The sequence below is a fragment of the Falco punctatus genome (assembly GCF_963210335.1).
Source record: "Falco punctatus genome assembly, chromosome: 4".
Lineage (NCBI taxonomy): Eukaryota > Metazoa > Chordata > Aves > Falconiformes > Falconidae > Falco > Falco punctatus.
In genome coordinates, this window is record NC_137583.1 from 48102437 (window position 1) to 48119719 (window position 17283).

Here is a 17283-nt window from a genome sequence, read left to right on the forward strand (position 1 = left end):
AATAAAATCCCACTGCAGGGCTGTGGGCAGCCGCCTGCCTTCCCCACACCGCTCCTCCTCATAGGACCAATGGCGCTGCCGCCGTTCCCAGTGCTGGGTGCAGCCACCCCTCCTCAGCCAAGGCTCTGGTTTCTTAGAACAGCTCTGACTGCCACCAAGATTAAAACAAGTTTTTATTGGAAATGTTCACTGTATAAAAGAGAAATGGCTTCAGTATGCTTTCAGGGAGCCTGTACGCAGCACTGGCTGCAACAGGGCACTGAAATACAAAAAGCACAGTGACCGGAGTGTGAAAAATGAACAATTATTTATAAATCACCAGCAGTTGATGCAGGTCTCAAAGTACCGTCTTCCCTTACTCCTGAAACCGAACCCAGTGTCCTAACGCTACTCTAGAAGTTGATTTAACCAAGTCACCGGGCCTGCTGCTGGCCCCGTAACTCTTCACAGCATTTGTCTTACATTCAGTTAAGAAATGCCATTGTCGCCTCTTAAATAAGTGTTGGGATTCTCTCTTGCTCACCCAACTGTTCCCCGTAACACCTGGATAAAATGCCCATTTGACGTACAGTGAAGATGAAGTGGGTGTCAGCTCTACCTCTAGGAGAGGATGCAAGCACATCTGGGAAGGCACGGGGCTGAGAACCCTTTGCTGGCTACTGGTGGTGGCCAGCAGGCACGAGCGCCTCGCCGCAGCACCAGAACCTTGCTAGGAGTGACCCAGCATCCGCCACATTCCCAGAGTTTTGTTCCTATCCGGGCTGACTTTGCATATTGAAGAATCCCTAATGCTGCACCCTGGGGAGCCGGGTTTGGACGTGGCCCTTCTGCCCCTGGAACTGGCTGGCAGCACTGGGGGACGTGTTGGCCGCAGACAAGCCAGGGCTGAAGCCACAGTGCAGCGGGACCTGCCGTGGGGACCTGCGGCTGCCCAGCTCAGCTCATGCTGTGAAGAGGAAAGAGTGGCTGCCATGCCCCGTGCGTCCATCCGTCCTCTCTCGAGTGACCAAAGTCCCTTTTTCACAGTAAGTAAAAGCTGCTGCGCACCCCACCAGCGTGTCAGGACCATGCCCTGGCACTGAGGTAAAGCAGAGCAGGCTTGGGAGGATTAAAATGCACTTGAAAGTCATCTGAGGACACTAATTCCCTAAAGCTCAAGCTCTTGTGTGTTCCTGATTTTAATCCCTCCTTGCAGCTTCCACCAGTTGCCATCTGTCTTCAAAACCGCCTGGTTTTCTGCTTCCCCCCGCCCTGCCCTCGGCTCCCTACACAGGACAGCTGCCCCTCTGCTTATTTTGGTAATTTCTGGAGCAAGCACCTGGAACAACTGAAGGGAAAGGGAGTGTTTGGGGAGGGAAAGGAAAAAAGTCTTGGCTTTGAGATTAAACATGAAGCATCAGTGACATCTGCCGCACTCCTGGTACCCAGCAGCAGGAGGTCAAGAGGGGAGGCCAGGCCACTGAAGCTTGCAATACGGGCTCTCATTCCGGCACTAATTCCCAGCCGAAGAGGAAGAGACCTCACGCTTCCCTTCAAAGCCAGGTGATGGAGCAGGCTCTGCCCCACCTCAGCTGGGAGCGGTGCAGCCCCCCCGCCAGCCAGCAGGAACAAAGCTGGGGGCCACACACACCCCCTCCCCCCGCTCAGGCCAAGCCCTCCTGCTGCATGTACCTGCCCCAGTGGCAAGTCAAGTTCCTTCTGTCATCAGCCGCCTGACAGCATCACCTGGGGCCTTTCCTGGAGCTTTTCCTGGTCTAGTTCAGGGAAGTTGCAGGGGTCAGGGAACTGGGTCTCCTGAAGCCCTGGGTGCGGGTGGGGGGAGCGTCCTTCTGTCCCTCATCGCTGGGCAGTTTTTGCAGAGCCTTGAGGAAAGACACTGTCCCTAACGCTTCTCCTGAGGTTACGGCAGCCGTGGGGAAGGCAGCCCAGCTTCCCTGGCAGCTCTGACCTTGGCACACAGTTTTCTGGTCTTTCCCTTTGGATACTCCCAAAGGGGAGAAAAGCTGCAGCTCAGGGAACGAAGGGTTTAGGCCCGGCTGTCACAGCTCCCTGGGTTTAACTTCTGCAGCCCCTGAAGCTCAAACATCCAGCCAACGTGGAGCAGTTCCCTCTTTACAAACCTTCCCATCTGGCTTTCCTCTGGGAAGCCGGAATAACTGCACAGCTTGGCCCAGCCCCCGGCACGGCAGCGGGAGGCAGGATCACGGCAGCGGGGAGGCAGGATCACGGCAGCGGGGAGGCAGGATCACGGCAGCGGGGAGGCAGGATCTCTCAGCCCTCTCTCAGCTCCCTTGTGCTTTGCAGCTTTGTCTAACATGTTTGTGACAGCGCTCTAATGCTCTGCAGCTTCACCAAGCCTCTAGGAATTAGCACCGCCTGCTCCAAGAAGGGAAAGGAAGAAAACAACCCCCAGAGGCAGGCGCCAGTGGACACAACGCAGGGCAGTGGGTGTCCCCCATCAGCTGGCCCCGTGCTGAGCCCCCCCCCCCCCCCCCCCCCGTTAATGGAAGGCTTCCCACTCCTCCTGGCTCACAGCTTGGCCATCAGGCTCCGGGTTTGGGCAACCAAAACGGCTTTGTGATGAACAGAGGAGGGCGTGACAGGGTTAACCCTGCACGCACAGCCCTGCAACGGTGGGAGCATCCTCTTACAGCAAGGGGATGAACAACCAACCCTCCATGGCTCCCTTGGGAAGATCCTGAGCAGGAATGGCTGCGTAGCTCCTGCAGGAGGGACAGGGAGGGAGAGGAGGGCTAGAGCTGCGGGAGCTCTGCACTGCCCCCTCCTCTGCTCTCCCTGGGAGCCAGGGTGGTTCCACGCCTGCCGTGTCAGCAGCGGTTCCGACTGGCTGCCTCCACAGCTGGGGCAAGTGGGAATGTGCAATGAAATCCCTTTTAAAAAAAATCATACAAAATTATTTGGCTAATAAATTAAAAAGTCACTTGGTCACTGCTGTGGGGAACTGCTGTTGTTCTTCCCCGGGGTGGGGGGGGGGGCTTGGGGGTGACCCTCCGGGGTGAGCCTGGGGCCAGAAGCTCGGTCAGCCCAGGCGAGGGATTTACTGCTTGCGTGTTCCCAGCTGGAAGCGCGCTTCCTCAGAGATCCCGTACTGCTCCAGGGGGTCCTGCGGCAAGAGCACAGTGAAGGCGCCAGTGAGATGGGGGGCCGGTGGGACCCTCCCTCAACCAGCCTGTGGGCTGGGGCTGGGTGCCGATTCCCATCATGTGCCGGATTTACCCCAGCTCAGCCCCCAGCTGCTGTTTCTGGTACAGCAAGTCAAGCAGCCCTCAGGGAGGATGCAGCAGATACCCAAGGTTATGGGCTGCATTCTGGCCACGCTGGCACAGGAGAGCTGCAGCCACCTCTGCCACCTCGGGCAGGGATGCTCCAGGGAGCCTGGCAGGGTGCGCGCCGCATCGCTCCAAGCTGGCCAGGCCTGCCTGCGAGCTCTTCCAGGGAGCTGCTGGGAGTCCGGACCGGCCCTGTCCAGCTACAAACCTCGGGCCACTCCGCCACGGGAGGAGTGCACGCACGAGGGTCAGCGCCGAGCACGACAACACAGGCTGCTCGGCAGGGGAACTCTCGGGTCTGGCCGTGGAGACCACAGCGTCAGGAGCTGCCTCACTGCGGGATCTTTCACACAGATGGTGGCAAAGAGCCTTGCGCAGGGCAGCTGGCAGCAGCACCCGAGCACCGCAGCCCCTGCTCCAGCCCAAACCCATCGGTCACCACTGGACAGGCCGACATCAAGGGACTCACCTTCCCTGTCATTTTCTGGATCTCATTCCGGTAGAAAATCAAGCTCCTCCTCATGAACTCGTAGCTGTAAGACAGGAACAGACCGTGCAGCAGGCTTAGCAGAAAAGGATGTGGAGAAGTTTCAGATGCTATTTAGAGCTGAAGGGAAGCTTGCTTGGGAGGAGGCGACCGCTCTCCTCCCTGGGTTCACCACAAGCTGATCCCAGAAAATAAGCAGCACAGACTGCACAAGGCAGACCTTGCACCAGCAGCACAGCTTACCTGGCTCGCTTGAGTGCCTCGATCCACTCCTGACACTGCTCCTCGCTGTCACATTCAAAGCAGTATTTCCTCTCCGGCTCCTCAACGAAACCTGCCAGGGACAAGGAAAAGGCTTAAGGGAGGTCCCAGCAGAGCTGCCTGTGCTCCACTGCCTCCCCCCCAGCCCCCCCAGCTGCCAGGCCACAGTTAGCGTCTCTGTTTGACTGAGACAATCCCTGACCAAGCTGGTCACCCCCACCTCTGTCCCCTCCACCCGGGGTGGCTCCTGGCTGGCCCGGAGCAACTGCCTGCCAGCCTGGAGCAGCCAACGACTTCAGAAAGAGCAACTTCTCAAAATGACCTGGAACTGGACTGGGCCAACACGGCGAGATTCAGGACCAAAACTCCCTGAGCTTCCTTGCAAACGCTCACCAGAGATTTCCTAATCAAAGTTGAAAATGGCCCCAAGGAAGGGATTTTGCTATAGGCAGAGGGCAGCCATCAGAGGAGTTAAAACGCACTCGGAGAAAGCACTGACCTGTCTTTGCTCAAGGCTTTTAGGAGTTTGGTACTGGGCACCGTGGAAAGCAAGTCCCCATGCAACTCCAGTTCTTTACCAAGACAGAATCAGGACATCTAATTAATTACACTGTCCCTGGAGTGCTGCTCTTTAGTGCACAGTCCACAGAGATCTAGGCTGCTGCTGCGAAATAACTGGGTCAGACAGCACCAAACCCCTCAAGGCCGCCATGCAGGACACAACCTGCCACCAACTGCCGTTGCTTTTAACAATTTTCTCAGGAATCCTCATTCACCAGAGCTCCCAACAGTCCTAAAGCCCCAGAAATTCGAGGTGTGGTGCTTCGAGAGATCGGTATGTTCAGGCTCTTTGAGGGTCCTTTGGAGACAGGGAGAACACCACCTCTCCCGGCTGAAGGAGGAGCCGAGGCTCTGCACAGGAAAGCAGCTGTGCCCAACAGCCAGGCCAAAAGATATGGCGATGGCCTTGGAGAAACATCCTGTTATTTTTGCCACATACCTCTCACACAATGATTAGTTGTTGGATGAAAGGCTGCTTACAAAGGACGACACACCATGAGCCAGCTGGAGCCACGGCTATCAACACAAGGACAAACAGTGTGCCGGGAGGGCTGGTGCTAGATTAGCCCGACAGATGGTTTATCTGAGGCTCGGGTTTGTTGTTTTTTTGGTTTTTTTTTTGATAAAATGCACTAGCACAGAAGCAGCAATCTGTTGATACCAAACCCTCCCAGAGAGGGATTTCCACAAGCCCTAAGCTGTGGTCTCTCTGTCATTGCTGCTTCCCTCCTCGCGTGCAACTGTGCGAATCCCACAGGCTGTTCCAGCCAGCAATGGAATATCGCTGGGCTCGGGATGGGGCTCGGCAGAGTAATAGCTGGCAGCTGAGGGGAAGGGCTCGGCAGCCCTGACACCCCACCCCCCCAACCCGAGGGGCAGGAGGGCTCGGCAGCCCTGACCTACCTCACTGTTAGCATAGGGAAAAGCAGGAACTAAGGAGCAAAACATTTCCTTTCACGTAGCGCTATTTGCCCTGCAGGAAACGCACAGGGAAAGCAGAGGCAGAACTCACTGATGGAGAAGACGTTGTCCTCCTCTTTGGTGATCCTGCAGTGCTCCAGCAGCAGAGCTCCAATTGGCTGGAAAAGACCCAGTGAGAGAATTTAACCAACATTGTCTACCGGTGCGGCAGCGCTCTGAACCCAGGGGTTTGCCTGGTGGCTTTTAAGCAAGTTTCATAACCTGGCGCTACTTAAAATTCAGTCTAATTGCAGGAATGTTCCATGTTCTTTTAATCGACCTTTTTGTGTCCACTGACGTGCTTCACTGTCTTACCTGTAACGCTTTGCACACGTTCATTTCTACTTGCTCAGATTCAGCCTGGGCTTTCGCATTCGTTTCTGTGATGCAAAGGCAGCCCAGTTGTTTACTTCCTCGCTCAGTAAATCAAACAAAGATGAAATATTTAACATGACACGCAGAACAACTCACACCAGACTCGGCAAGGGCACTCCTGAAGCTTTGCAAGAGGTTGAGAACAGCGTGGTGACAGACTAGAACAGCTCAGGATAAGCAGACAGGCGGTAGGCAGGTACTGTTTGTTCGCCAGTGCACACTGAGCAAGGACACAAGAACCAACCGGTGATACCACAAAAGCAACGCACAAGCAAATTCTTTTGCCCAAACTAAACAAAATGAGAGAGGCCAATAAGGCAGCAGGGAAGATACTGAAAATCCTGGTTTACCACCTATTTTTGGCACAACGGCTTTACATCCGCACCCTCCACCTATCTGCTGAACTATTTCTGATCCGTTTCAGAACATCCTCTCCCCTCCATCAGAACACACATGTGAGTGCTTACAAAAAAACACCAGAAAAGGAGAGAGCAGAGCAGCTCTGGGCAGCAGCGAAGGCACCGCGCCGTGTCCTCAGGACCTCGGCCCATGCTGCGGGGGAGCCCCAGCCCAGCCTGCACACAGACACATGCCGGGGCGACTGCTCAGCACCTTGGACCCCCTGAGAACTGCAGCTGCGGCTCTAGCAAAGCAGCGATTAGCGCCTGCAGTCTGGCAGAAGGGAGAAAAGGGGTTTTCTGAAAATAGGAGCTTGGCCATTATCAGGGTAAAATATTTATGATGGACTAAATTTAAAAACACCACTAAAAGCTTTCTGATTCCTTTGTTTGCAGCACCAGCATGCACACAGCACCTTTCTTCAGACACATTACTAAGATTGCTTTTACACTAATTTCCTAAGAAGAGAATCTTTACCAACAAGTTATCACAGGATTCATTAAAAATGAGCAGATCTCAGTAGTGGCAAGGTCCTGTCCATCACTTCTTTTTTTTCTAGCCCCGAGCAGGACCTCTGCATGCCCAAAATAACCACACTGGCAGGGTATGGCCACAAAAGCTTCCTAGTAACAGCGTGCATTGGGTGCAAGTAACATTCATGTAATAAAAAAGAAACGCTGCTAATTCTCTTCCTGGGAGAGCAAAGGATAAGCTTCCCCTCACAGTTCGGCATGATAAGGCACAGTCTGATCAAAAAAAAAAAGTCACAGCCTCCACCCTTTGCAGTTCTGAGGTTGTGTTTAAAAGGTTTGTTCCAAGCTCAGTGGAGAAGCACCCGGGTGTGTTAAGAGGGCAGCGCTGCTTCTCCCTGCTATTAGTGTCCACTGAGTTGATGGAAGAGGGAAAGTGGGTGCTCGGTCCCGACTCTGGCAGCCTGTTACCACTTTACAAAGGTGCCGCCATCAATGCACAGAAAAAGACAGAAAGGGAGGAAAACAACCAGCACGACCACCAGAGCAGGTTCCGTACCTCTGCTTCGTCTGTCCGGAAGTAGAAGAGAAAGTTGACAACGAGCTTCACCAGACGTTTCTTTAACACTGTAAAGAAAAAAAGAGCATTGAGAGTGCGGAAGGGCCAAGCTGGCCGGCATGGAGGGGGGCAGAGGGGAGCCCTGGCCACCCCCCGGCACGACACCGATTCAACCACCCCTACAGGGAAGCTCCGGTTCAGTTCAGACTTTTGCTCCCAGAGCCCCCCAGCCCGCTGCTGCCACAGGCTGACAAAGTCATTTTGCCGCTTCTTGGGTGGCTTCTGGGCAGGCAGAGCCCAGGGCACCGCGGCACTGGCAGGTGGATGATGCAGCCGACGTGGCCGGCTGGGCCCAGCGAGTGATACGCATGTGGGGGGAGCCCCGGGGCTGCCAGCACGGATATCACCTCTGAGGGACAAAGCTGTGGCGGCGGGGAAGAGACCTGGGGTCAGGCAATGAGCTGCCCAAGCGCTCCTTCCCCTGGGCTTGTTACAAATATTGTAACGAATAATTACATTATTAGTTAGAATTAGCAACCACATTTGATTATATTGAAACACATTTGATCTTACAGAGTTATTTCAATAGGAATATAAAATTATAAGAAACATTTTAGTGGAGCTTTGTATTGTAATCATTGGTGGCCTCTGTATACGTTGGAAGATCAGGAAAAGTGGCCCATGAATGGGACGCTGAATTACAACACTATTCTGCAGTTAATGCTGTTCTGTAAAAGGGAGGGGAAATGGAGTGAAATGCTGTATGTGGATTTGTTCTTAGGAATAAATCAGTGTGCCTTGCGTAGAGAGGAAGGGCATTGGAAAAGAGATTGTCCTAAGAATAGGAATGTTCAGCAGGAGATAGCCGAAGTAATGGTTTTAGATCATTGAAAGGGACTGGAGGGGAACCCAGCTGAGCCTCCGGTTATAATTAAGCTGGGAGAAAAAGAAGTTAAATTTTTAGTGGATACAGGAGCGACATTTTTGGTATTAAATACCTGTAAAGGAAAAATTGGAGCAAAACCGGCCAATATAATAGGAGCAACAGGGAAAGAAGAAAACAGGCCATTCCTGCAACCCCTGGATTTGAAATTTGGAAATAAGATAATTACACATGAATTCTTGTATGTACCAGAATGTCCGATACCCTTGTTAGGAAGGGATTTGTTATCCAAATTAAATGCACAAGTTGTTTTTGAGGAAGGAGAACTTTTCTTGAAAACACCTGAGTCAAAAACGGGAGAAATCCTGATGATACAAGAAAAAGTAAAGGAGCAGGAAATCCCACCAGAGGTGGATTTGGCAGTGATCCCTACAGTATGGGAAGCAGCTACTCCTTGAGAACCGAAACTAGCAGAGCCTGTCAAAACAGACTTAAAGGAAGGTGCAGGGACAGTGAAAATTAAGCAATATCCAATCAAACCAGAAGTGAGACAGGAACTAAAGAAACTGATTGACAAATTTGTGGAGTATAAAATTTTGGAAGAATATGAAGCTGAGTATAATACTCCTATTTTACCAGTGAGAAAACCTTCGGGTGACTATAGGCTGGTGCAAGACTTGAGAGCAGTAAATCAAATAGTTAAGGACATTTATCCTGTAGTAGCAAATCCTGATACGTTGTTAACAGCGTTAAAGGAGACTTATCAGTGGTTTACAGTGCTTGATTTGAAAGATGCTTTCTTTTGTATACCTCTGGAAAAGGGAAGCAGAAAAGCGTTTGCAAAAGCAAATGGAATGGGAAAATCCACAAACTGGGCGAAAGATGCAGTTAACATGGACAAGATTACCCCAAGGATTTAAAAACAGTCCAACCATTTTTGGAAACCAGCTGGCAAAGGAACTTGAGATCTGGAAACAGGACAAACCGCTACAGAAGAAAGGTTTACTTGTATACAGGTGACTATCGATCTCTTGAAATGCCTGGGACTAAATGGGTACAAGGTATCCAGGAAGAAACCCAAATAGCCCACCAGACTGTGGTATATCTGGGTTTTGAAATTTCAAAAGGACAACGACAGTTAGGAAAAGATCGTAAAGAAACCATTTGCAGTACACCTGAGCTGAGAAATATTCATGAACTCGGAGCCTTTTTGGGAATGACAGGGTGGTGTCGCCTTTGGATTATGAACTATGGGCTAATAGCTAAACTGTTGTATGAGGCTCAAAAGAATTCTCCCTTTGTACGGGGCCCACAGCAGCCAAGGGCTTTTGTAGAGTTAAAACGTGCCTTAATGTGTCTGCGCCTGCTTTGGGACTGCCGGATTTAACCAAAGATTTCCAGTTGTTTGTTCATGAAAGGCAACACCTTGCACTGGGGGTGTTAACTCAGAAGATAGGAAGCTGGAAACGACCAGTCAGGTACTTCTCCAAACATTAATCATCAAAAGGAAATTTTACAATTATTGCAAGCAGTTCAGAGACCAGGCCAAGTAGCAATCACGCACTGTAACGCACATCGAATTGGGAATACAAAAATAATTGCTGGAAATAATTTGGCTGACAAAACGGCAAGAAAGGTAGCAAAGGAACAAGCATTACAGATGGCAGTAATTCCTCCTAAAACAGTAACCCTTCCCAGGGAAAAAACAAGATATTCAGAAGAAGATGACAAATTAGGTCAGTTACTAAATGCTAAGAAAAACCTAGCTGGATGGTGGATAACTCCTAATGGACATGTGGTAATTCCACCTCTTCCACGGGTTGTTCCAGTCTACCCTCCCCAGTTCCCATTAATTCTACATTTTGACATCTCAATGCATTCTCCTACGTAAATACTGTATCCAATCATCTTTAATCTCAAGTCTGTTATCTAGGTTCTAATCATTCCTGCTAGGTGATTCTGACCTACTCTTTCAGCCGTGGTACAGGGCTGTACAAAGGATTTCATAGTAGCTGTTGGTTGTTGTGCAAACACAAACTCCACTAAAATATTTCTTATAATTCTATATTCCTATTGAAATAACTCTCTAAGATCAAATATATTTCAATATAATCAAATATGGTTGCTAATTCTAACTAATAATGAATCTGTAACATTTTCCCGCTTTGAAATTGTTGAAAATTATTTCAATACTTTCACATTATTTACATAGCATTTGTTTCAGCATATTTTGGTGGTGGATTGTATTCTGGTGCCATAATCAGTACTTCTCTCATGATCATGCGATTAACTGCAATTCTATTGGTAAATTGTTTCTTCAGACAGGCATATAGCAGCATGATCATCAGAAAGACAGTCAGTAACAGAAACAAAGTTTTGATTATGGACTGTATCAAAGAGCTTAGATTCCATCCTAAAAATATTTCCTAGCCAATGTTCTGACATATTTTCTCGAATTGATTCTGTTTCCTTTCCATTTTTACCCAGTAACTCCAGATCATGTTCCACATCTTGGGTGACATTTGGAATGCGAATACAGCAGTAGTCCAGTTTATCTTTGAGTATCCACATACCCCATGCTCTTTAAGTAAAAGCATATCTAATGCCATTCTGTTTTGTAAGGTCATCCTGGGAGTCACATGTAACTGTATATTCAATTCCTTAAACCCTTTCTTGGTGATGTTTGCTAACTTTTCTACTTGACCTGTTCAGTGATAAAGCCATTCTCTATTTCTATATGATGCTATAGGATTCAAAAGTGATTCAACAGCCCAGACAATTTTTACTCCGGTTGACGGTTCATTCCAAGTATCATCACTCATTTTAATTTCAAACTTTCCAAGGGTCCTTTAAATGGTGATCTTTTCCAAATCGGACACGATGCTGGCATGCCTGAAGTAATTTGTTTCACCTTACCATCTAATGGTAAATGAGTTGTCCAGGTTCCGTCACTTAATGCCCAAACTAAATGTCCTGGACTTTGAATAGTAGATTTTCTGCAACTAAACAGAGTTCCTCTTCTGGGTGTAAAGGCGCTGGTTAAATTGAGAGTATTTTTAAGACCTCAGCAAAACCAACCATATTTTAGAGCAGCTGCCAAAGGAGGAATTCTTTGAATTATTAATTCTGCATTGCTGCAATCATACACCTTTTCACATTTCCACCATGGCACTATTTTATTCTCCTTCTCTGTTGATGAAGTTGCTTTATCATTGACTGAGGGTAAAACTGCAGAAGCTTTTCCTTCCCAGGTAAAACACAAAGGAGTTCTGGCCATGTACTGGAATTGAGAAAATATGGCCGTGGACCATATTGAGTCCCATTGTTCTGCCGATTGCATACCTTGGCCAGTTTTGGTACACTTCCATTCCATGATATTTTGCTCACATTGGTTTTAAGTTGTTCGTCATATGAACACCACCCTAACTGGGGATTTGGACCCCCAGGAAGAAGAACTCGAGCTATGGCACTAGGTCGGGATCCTGTTATAAAACCATAATTCAGTAGTTTTACAATCTGTTTCTTTACCTGGCAACTTCCACTGTTTTCTGATAACCTTTACTTATTCATTGAGTCACTGGCCTTTGTTCACAATAAGCGGTCTCGGTTTTGTGTTCCAGATTGGTCAGATTCATAGTTTAAATTCCCCATGGAATAGATTCACCTACTGCCCTCGGTATTGGTAAACAAGCAGTAATCTTTGTAACATTTTGCAAATTGGCAAATCCTTTAATCAATCCTAACATCAAATTTTCCTCAAACATCTGTTTGGGAATGTTAATCACTTGTTCTGTTTCTAATTGTCTTTTGTTCCTATCCACCAAGTCAGCCCATGATCCTACCAGCACTACTTTCCAGCATAAAATCCAAAGAACTATCAAAAGCTGATATGATAAATTAGACATGTTTCAGAGTCTGTTTTAAAGTTTCTGGATCACGGTTAACAATCTTCCACGGAGTAGGTGCTTTCTTCACCTGAGTATAATGCATCCAAGCGTCTGATTCTGCAATCTTGATAGCTGTAAAAGTGGTTAACAGGATCTGGAAAGGTCCCCTCCAGCGCTCCTGCAAAGGTTCGGAGGTCCACGTCTTCACATAGACATAGTCTCCTGATTGAAAGTCATGCACTGAGTTTTCCAGGGATAAAGGTCTATTCCAAATTACTGCACTCTGAATCGCAGCCAAAGTTTTCTCTAGAGAAAGCAAATAGTTATACACATCCTGCTTTCCTTTTACATGCACGTTTGGATTTGGTTCTGGAGACTCATATGACTTTCCATAAAATAATTATTAAGGACTGACTGAGGGTCCACTCTTTGGCTAATTCACTCCACTCTAATTCATAATAATGCCAAAGGAAGTGCTTAGGGACATTTTAGATTAGTTTCTTGACAAATTTTACTTATTTGTCTTTTTAAAGTCTGATTCATCCTTTCTACCTTTCCACTAGATTGTGGCCTCCAGGACGTCTGTAAATCCCAAGTAATACCCAATATTTTGCTAATACTTTGGACTATTTCGGCAACAAAGTGTGGACCTCTGTCAGAAGAAATTCCAATAGGAACTCCAAATCTTGGAATTATTTCTTTTAGTAACCACTTCACCACTACTTTTACTTGTGTGGTGTGACAGGGAAGGGCTTCTGGCCATCCTGTAAAAGTATCAACCCCCACCAAGATGTACCGGTACCCATTTTGTCTAGGTAACTCTCAGAAATCTACTTGCCAATAATCTCCAGGTTCTGTACCAGATTTTAACGTACCTAGTTGGACTCTTTTCTTAATCACTAGGTTGTTTTTCAAACATATTTCACAATTTGCAGTTATCATTTTGGCTAATCCTAACATTTTAACTGATACTACTTTTTTCCGTAAAGAAGCTACTAAGGCTTCTGATCCCCAGTGACATTCCTGATGTCTTGTTTAGATTACTTCTCTCATCAGAAGAGGTGGAATTACTACTTGTCCATTAGGAGTTTCATCTTCTTCTGAATATCGTTTTTTCCCTGGGAAGGGTTACTGTTTTAGGAGGAATTACTGCCATCTGTAATGCTTGTTCCTTTGCTACCTTTCTTGCCGTTTTGTCAGCCAAATTATTTCCAGCAATTATTTTTGTATTCCCAATTCGATGTGCGTTACAGTGCGTGATTGCTACTTGGCCTGGTCTCTGAACTGCTTGCAATAATTGTAAAATTTCCTTTTGATGATTAATGTTTGGAGAAGTACCTGACTGGTCGTTTCCAGCTTCCTATCTTCTGAGTTAACACCCCCAGTGCAAGGTGTTGCCTTTCATGAACAAACAACTGGAAATCTTTGGTTAAATCCGGCAGTCCCAAAGCAGGCGCAGACACATTAAGGCACGTTTTAACTCTACAAAAGCCCTTGGCTGCTGTGGGCCCCGTACAAAGGGAGAATTCTTTTGAGCCTCATACAACAGTTTAGCTATTAGCCCATAGTTCATAATCCAAAGGCGACACCACCCTGTCATTCCCAAAAAGGCTCCGAGTTCATGAATATTTCTCAGCTCAGGTGTACTGCAAATGGTTTCTTTACGATCTTTTCCTAACTGTTGTTGTCCTTTTGAAATTTCAAAACCCAGATATACCACAGTCTGGTGGGCTATTTGGGTTTCTTCCTGGATACCTTGTACCCACTTAGTCCCAGGCATTTCAAGAGATCGATAGTCACCTGTATACAAGTAAACCTTTCTTCTGTAGCGGTTTGTCCTGTTTCCAGATCTCAAGTTCCTTTGCCAGCTGGTTTCCAAAAATGGTTGGACTGTTTTTAAATCCTTGGGGTAATCTTGTCCATGTTAACTGCATCTTTCGCCCAGTTTGTGGATTTTCCCATTCCATTTGCTTTTGCAAACGCTTTTCTGCTTCCCTTTTCCAGAGGTATACAAAAGAAAGCATCTTTCAAATCAAGCACTGTAAACCACTGATAAGTCTCCTTTAACGCTGTTAACAACGTATCAGGATTTGCTACTACAGGATAAATGTCCTTAACTATTTGATTTACTGCTCTCAAGTCTTGCACCAGCCTATAGTCACCCGAAGGTTTTCTCACTGGTAAAATAGGAGTATTATACTCAGCTTCATATTCTTCCAAAATTTTATACTCCACAAATTTGTCAATCAGTTTCTTTAGTTCCTGTCTCACTTCTGGTTTGATTGGATATTGCTTAATTTTCACTGTCCCTGCACCTTCCTTTAAGTCTGTTTTGACAGGCTCTGCTAGTTTCGGTTCTCAAGGAGTAGCTGCTTCCCATACTGTAGGGATCACTGCCAAATCCACCTCTGGTGGGATTTCCTGCTCCTTTACTTTTTCTTGTATCATCAGGATTTCTCCCGTTTTTGACTCAGGTGTTTTCAAGAAAAGTTCTCCTTCCTCAAAAACAACTCGTGCATTTAATTTGGATAACAAATCCCTTCCTAACAAGGGTATCGGACATTCTGGTACATACAAGAATTCATGTGTAATTATCTTATTTCCAAATTTCAAATCCAGGGGTTGCAGGAATGGCCTGTTTTCTTCTTTCCCTGTTGCTCCTATTATATTGGCCGGTTTTGCTCCAATTTTTCCTTTACAGGTATTTAATACCAAAAATGTCGCTCCTGTATCCACTAAAAATTTAACTTCTTTTTCTCCCAGCTTAATTATAACCGGAGGCTCAGCTGGGTTCCCCTCCGGTCCCCTTCAATCATCTAAAACCATTACTTCGGCTATCTCCTGCTGAACATCTCCATGCCATCAAATCCATAACTGAAAAAGGCACTTTCACATAGACTGGCCCATCGTTACCAACTCCCTGTCACAGGGAAGCTATTGCTTGTGTCTGCTGTAGAGTTCTCCGGGAAACGGGGGTATGAATTACAGTCTTGGACAGTCTCTCCTCCACATCCTCTATTCCACTACTCTCCGATTCCTCCACCTGCTCCTGTTCCCTTAATTCTCGACCCCGATTCCTTTCCTAGGAGGGGATATATCTAATTCTCTTCCTTCATCAATTTCAGAGGCAATTCTCTTCTTCAAACAGTCCTTCCCAATCTCAAAAGGTTGAGCAACATTTTTTCACTTCCTTGTTATCAGAAGATATAGCCATTACAAAATTATCTCTAATAGTTAGCTTACATTCATCCTGCCAATCCTTTCTTTGTCTTAAGTAAAAGAACAAATCCACATATGGCATTTCACTCCATTTCCCCTCCCTTTTACAGAACAGCATTAACTGCAGAATAGTGTTATAATTCAGTGTCCCATTCATGGGCCACTTTTTCTGATCATCCTTACAGCCATGCTCACACTTTTCCACAATCGTTACTTTAAACAAAGGTATATAACACAGTATTACACACTTCTTAATTTCTCCTCAATACACAATCAAAAGTAAACAATTCTGTAACACAAAAAAAACCCTTCTAACTTCTTGTTAGAGGTGCTACCTTAGAGAACACTATAGCATACAGGTTCTCTTGCCTCCGCTGTTGTCCAACCCTGCAATAACTTCCGCTTATGACTTACGGGCAGACGCCTAGGCTTCCACTTCCACAAGGATCCTTTAGTCCAACCCTGTGCAGCTTTCACCACGTCTGACAAGCAGACAAATGCAGTGGGAGTCTAACCCACTTACTACAATTACAAAAAAAGAAGTGTCTTACCAAAATCCAGGGAACGTCGCGAAGAGCCTTACGGATCGGGGATCGATGGGTATCCCCGAGAAATCCTCGGTGCCAGCTGGAACCGATCAGGTCCCCGACTCCTCCGGTCCCCTTCAGCGAGGTCCCATCTGGGTCGCCAAAAACTGTTACCGAAATCTCGGAATGAAGAACTTATCGACACCAACGTGATGCAGATAAGCAGACACTTCTTTATTGATGGCCAGGTGCGTGAGTGAGTCCCCTCACAATCAACGCACACCAAGCTTCAAAATCATACACCATATATAGAACTTATTCATACATATTCATTAAGTATTTATGCATAAACATAATATTTCCCCAAAATCATCAACATACTCTCCTCCCATGTGTGATTCTGCGCAGTAAAGATTAGAAAGATCTAGAAATGGGTCTGGGGTACTATTTGGGTAGGTGGTACATGAGTCGGTGGTCCAATCTCCCCCTGCTGGAATTACCTTTTACTTAAGGTAACTGTTTCTTGGCAGGTAACTACAGGATGTTCCATGTCTACCCTCCCCAGTTCTCATTAATTCTGCATTTTGACATCTCAATGCATTCTCCTACGTAAATACTGTATCCAATCATCTTTAATCTCAAGTCTGTTATCTAGGTTCTAATCATTCCTGCTAGGTGATTCTGACCTACTCTTTCAGCCGTGGTACAGGGCTGTACAAAGGATTTCATAGTAGCTGTCAGTTGTTGTGCAAACACAAACTCCACTAAAATATTTCTTATAATTCTATATTCCTATTGAAATAACTCTCTAAGATCAAATATATTTCAATATAATCAAATATGGTTGCTAATTCTAACTAATAATAGATTTGTAACACAGCTGCACCCCACCAGTGCCCCTACTCCGCCCCCCCCCCCGACACCAGATGCCACACCTGGTGCTCCCCAGCCCTACACCCCAGTCCTCCCAGTCTGACCCCAGTCCTCCCAGTCTGACCCCAGTCCTCCCAGTCTGACCCCAGTCCTGCCCACCTCACACAGCCAGTTCTCCCACCAACCCCGCCCAGCCCTCCCAGTCCTGCCGTGCTCCTGCCCTCACTTTCCCAGTCCTAATCCCCTCGTACCACCAGTGCAGCCCCCCAGGAGGCCCAGTTCTCCCAATCCCCCTGCAGCCCCGCCTCCCAGCCAGGCCAGGCCAGGCCAGGCCTGCCCCCCGCCTCCCCCCAGCGCCCCCCCCTTACCGCTCCCCTTCTTGGGCACCCGCATCAAGATCTCGGCCGCCTTCTCGGCGGGCTGCCGGGCCAGGGAGAGCAGCTCCCGCTCGTTATACCTCATGGCGAGCCCCCGCCGTCGCCTAGTGCCGCCCCATCGCCCCCGCCGCCCCGGAAGTGCTCCCGCCCGACCC

At 47.7% G+C, this 17283-nt stretch overlaps 1 protein-coding gene across 1 annotated transcript; it reads right to left on the reverse strand.

Annotated features, from left to right (window-relative positions):
• Window positions 1–155: 155 nt before the first annotated feature.
• Window positions 156–17282, reverse strand: PLEKHJ1 (pleckstrin homology domain containing J1). Its single transcript, XM_080382336.1, has 6 exons — window positions 17120–17282; window positions 7363–7430; window positions 5612–5678; window positions 4021–4111; window positions 3760–3823; window positions 156–3124 (listed from the first exon to the last, which is right to left on the reverse strand). Exons 1-6 carry the CDS (start codon window positions 17211–17213, stop codon window positions 3059–3061), a joined length of 450 nt encoding a protein of 149 aa, XP_080238462.1. The 5' UTR covers window positions 17214–17282; the 3' UTR covers window positions 156–3058.
• Between the last annotated feature and the right edge of the window lies 1 nt (window position 17283).

Excerpts from the sequence above, each read along its gene's own strand:
- PLEKHJ1 (XM_080382336.1), bottom strand. The coding sequence starts at position 17,213 with ATGAGGTATAACGAGCGGGAGCTGCTCTCCCTGGCCCGGCAGCCCGCC. Across the intron at positions 7,431-17,119 it reads GGTGCCCAAGAAGGGGAGCG|TGTTAAAGAAACGTCTGGTG; the intron begins GTAAGGGGGGGG and ends TTTTCTTTACAG. Across the intron at positions 3,125-3,759 it reads TCCAGAAAATGACAGGGAAG|GACCCCCTGGAGCAGTACGG; the intron begins GTGAGTCCCTTG and ends CTCTTGCCGCAG.